We start from the raw sequence: 3,238 nt of genomic DNA on the forward strand, positions 1-3,238 counted from the left end.
GGAAGCGGAAAGGCTTAAAACACAAGGAAGTCAGCCCACAATAGAGATGTCTATTGGGAGAAACTCCAGGAATAGGCCCTCTAAGGGAGGCTCTCAACCCACCTCTGGTAAATAATGCGTCTCGTCTCTTGGAACTGTAGAGGACTGGGGAATCCCTCGAAAGCAGGAGCAGTCAAGGACCTACTCAAAATAGAACCCTCAGACATCCTCTTGCTCCAAGAGACCAAGATAGAGGGGAATACCCTTCTAGATATCAGTAAGAAGAAATGGAAGAAAAGCATGGGAAGAGCAGTCAGCTCAAGAGGCTCAGCCGGAGGACTTGCAACCCTTTGGGCAGAAGATCTCTTCCTTCTGAACAAAGCCCACGAGACTCAGCACTGGATCTTCACAGAGCTAACGCACTGTACAAGTAAGTTGACCATCTCCCTTTTCAATCTTTATGTACCTGTTAATTACTCTGAAAAGAGAGACTGCTGGAATTCCCTCCTTGAATTCTTAGAACAACAATCCCCAAACAACATCATTCTCGCTGGGGATCTTAATATTGTCTTAAAACCAAAAGAAAAAAGGGGAGGAACTAACAACAGAGATCCCATTCTCCCCCTGGTGGAAGACCTTATACAACAGTGGGAATTAATAGATTTTATTCCAATCAGAGGGCAATACACATGGACCAACAACAGGGTGGGGGTGGATCATATCGCGGCCCGCCTGGATCGATTCCTAGTACAAGGCACTCTGATGATGAATAAGAAAATTATCATTACCAAAATTCTCCCCAAGCTGACCTCAGACCACAAACCAGTCCAGCTCATATTGGAAGATGAAGAAGATTTGGGCCCAATTCCCTTCCGATTCAGTCCACTCTGGATAGAAAGGAATGGATTCATGGATACAGTGAGAACAGCGTGGGCCAAACCAGTCACTGGGTCCTCCAGCTATGTATGGGAACAGAAGCTCAAAGCTACAAAGTTAGCCCTGAAGGATTGGATAAGGAAGCCTGTCCCGAATCCTACCAGTCAAAGAAAAGAAGCAATTCAGACATTAGATACACTGCAAACTGAAATGGAAAGCAGAGAGATAACCACATCACTGCTAGAAAAAGAAGTCAAAACCCAATGCTCAGCATTCCGATCCTTCAGAACAGAGGAAGAACATTGGAGATTAAAATCCCGAAGCCTGTGGTTGAAAGCTGGAGATCGTAACACCACCTTTTTTCACCGTCAATTTAGAGCAAGACTCTCCAGGAACCACATATCTGAAATCACATCAACAGAAGGACAGCTATGTAAAGGTTTCAGTTAAATAAAAGAGGCAACGGAAAGACATTATAAAAGTTTGTATACAGCAGATAACCAAGGCAGCGAGGAAGATACCGCAGATCTTCTCTCAAACATCCCTCTTTTGGTCAGCTCCGAAGACAATTCAGCTCTCACTCAACCTATCACGGAAGAAGAGATCATCAAAGTCATTTGGTCTATGGAGCCGGATAAGGCCCCCGGGCCTGATGGATTCCCCATTCATTTTTATATGACTTGCTGGGAAATCATCAAAGAAGATCTAATAAAAATGATAAAAGGTTTCGTGAAAAAAGCCAAGGTAGGAGGAGGAACCGATTCCACCTACCTCGCCCTCATCCCCAAGGAAACTAATCCTGAAACCTTTGCCAGATTTAGGCCAATTTCGCTTTTCAATGCCTCTTATAAAATTCTGGCTAAGCTCCTAGCTACCAGGATGAAACCATTGCTTAGCAGGCTGATCTCTTGACCGAGTCAACCGCTCCTTCCTGTACAAAATCCTCCTCTCTTTCGGTTTCTCCTGTCATTTTGTCGATCTAATCACTGCCTGCACTCAGAATCCCTGGATCGCCCCCCTTGTCAATGGACGCCCCACCTCCTTCTTCCAAGCTCAGAGAGGGCTCAGGCAGGGATGCCCGCTCTCCCCCTTCCTATATATTCTGATGGCAGACTCCCTCAGCGGAAAGCTATCCATTGAAAAATCCTCAGGATCCCTTCCTGGCCTCAAACCATCAATCAGTTCCCCTGCTCTGAATCATGCCCTTTTCGCGGACGACTCTCTTCTCTTGGGAGGGGCATCTGCTCGAATTGCTAAAGCTATGGATTCAGTCCTCAAAAGTTATTGCAGGGTATCGGGCGCCTCCATTAACGAAAGAAAAAGTGAAGTATATGGATGGAATATCGGGCAGCAAGAGCTCACAGGCATAGCAAACATTCTGGGCTTCAAAGGGCATGCCCAATGGGATATGATAAAATACCTCGGCCTCCCTATTACTATTGGGACCAATAAGAGGACGTTGTGGACGGATATCATTGGCAAAATTAAGTCAAAAATTACTTCCTGGGGTGGGCACTGGCTCACAAAAGGAGGCAAGGTTATTCTGATAAAATCCGTGTTATCGGCTCTACCAATCTATCAAGCAGCATATCTTCTTGCCCCAAAGAGAGTGACAGATCAAATATCAAGACTCCTGCGCGATTTTCTATGGCAAGGGGGAAAGGGTAACCAACAAAAAATACACCTTGTCAAATGGGAGACGGTGAAGCGCTCAATTTCAGAAGGCGGACTGCAAATCCGTGATCCAGCCTTGGCAAATTTGGCGATGGGAGGGAAATTATTATGGAAACTGTACAAGGAATCATCGCACCCTGTAAGCGTAACGCTGAAGTCCAAATATGCCTGTAATGTGCCGCTCAGGAATCTTCAGACATGCCAAACTCCAAACAGCACGCAAACTTGGAAACTCTGCAATAAAAGCATAAATTTATTTAAAAGGAAGGCATACAAAATTCCAGGAAATGGCAAACACACAAATTTGTGGTTTGACCGAATTATGGACCAAAATCCGATCGCAGAGATAGATGAAATTGCAGGAATAAAAGAATGGTTGGAACGCGCAGGGATCACCAGCATATTTGACCTATCCAAATGGGATAGGCACGGAGATTGGCAGGGATGGGACTTCCTCGGAGTTCCTGAAAGACTTCAATAGCAGAAACAGATTCTCGAAGAACTGTTGGAAGATGCGGCCCCAGTAAATAGGAATGTTAAAGACAGCTGGGGTTGGGGGCGCTCTGGAACATACACCATAGCAGAATCGTATAACACCATTCAACCAAACAGGAACAGCAACAGAACACCTGAATTCTGGAAGAAACTTTGGGATCCGCTCGCCTTGGCCAAGGTAAACTTCTTCTTCTGGACGTTGGTGCATGATAAG

The 3,238-nt window shown here is 45.4% G+C and overlaps 1 protein-coding gene across 1 annotated transcript; it reads left to right on the forward strand.

Moving 5' to 3' along the window:
- The first annotated feature begins 279 nt into the window (after positions 1-279).
- On the forward strand, positions 280-1,305 carry LOC149157767 (uncharacterized). Its single transcript, XM_089433781.1, has one exon. It carries the CDS (start codon positions 280-282, stop codon positions 1,303-1,305), a length of 1,026 nt encoding a protein of 341 aa, XP_089289907.1.
- Positions 1,306-3,238: the final 1,933 nt, after the last annotated feature.

The sequence above is a fragment of the Pinus tabuliformis genome, chromosome 5_2 (genome assembly GCF_031772625.1).
Source record: "Pinus tabuliformis cultivar Carrire ecotype Pingquan chromosome 5_2, CPIR1, whole genome shotgun sequence".
Lineage (NCBI taxonomy): Eukaryota > Viridiplantae > Streptophyta > Pinopsida > Pinales > Pinaceae > Pinus > Pinus tabuliformis.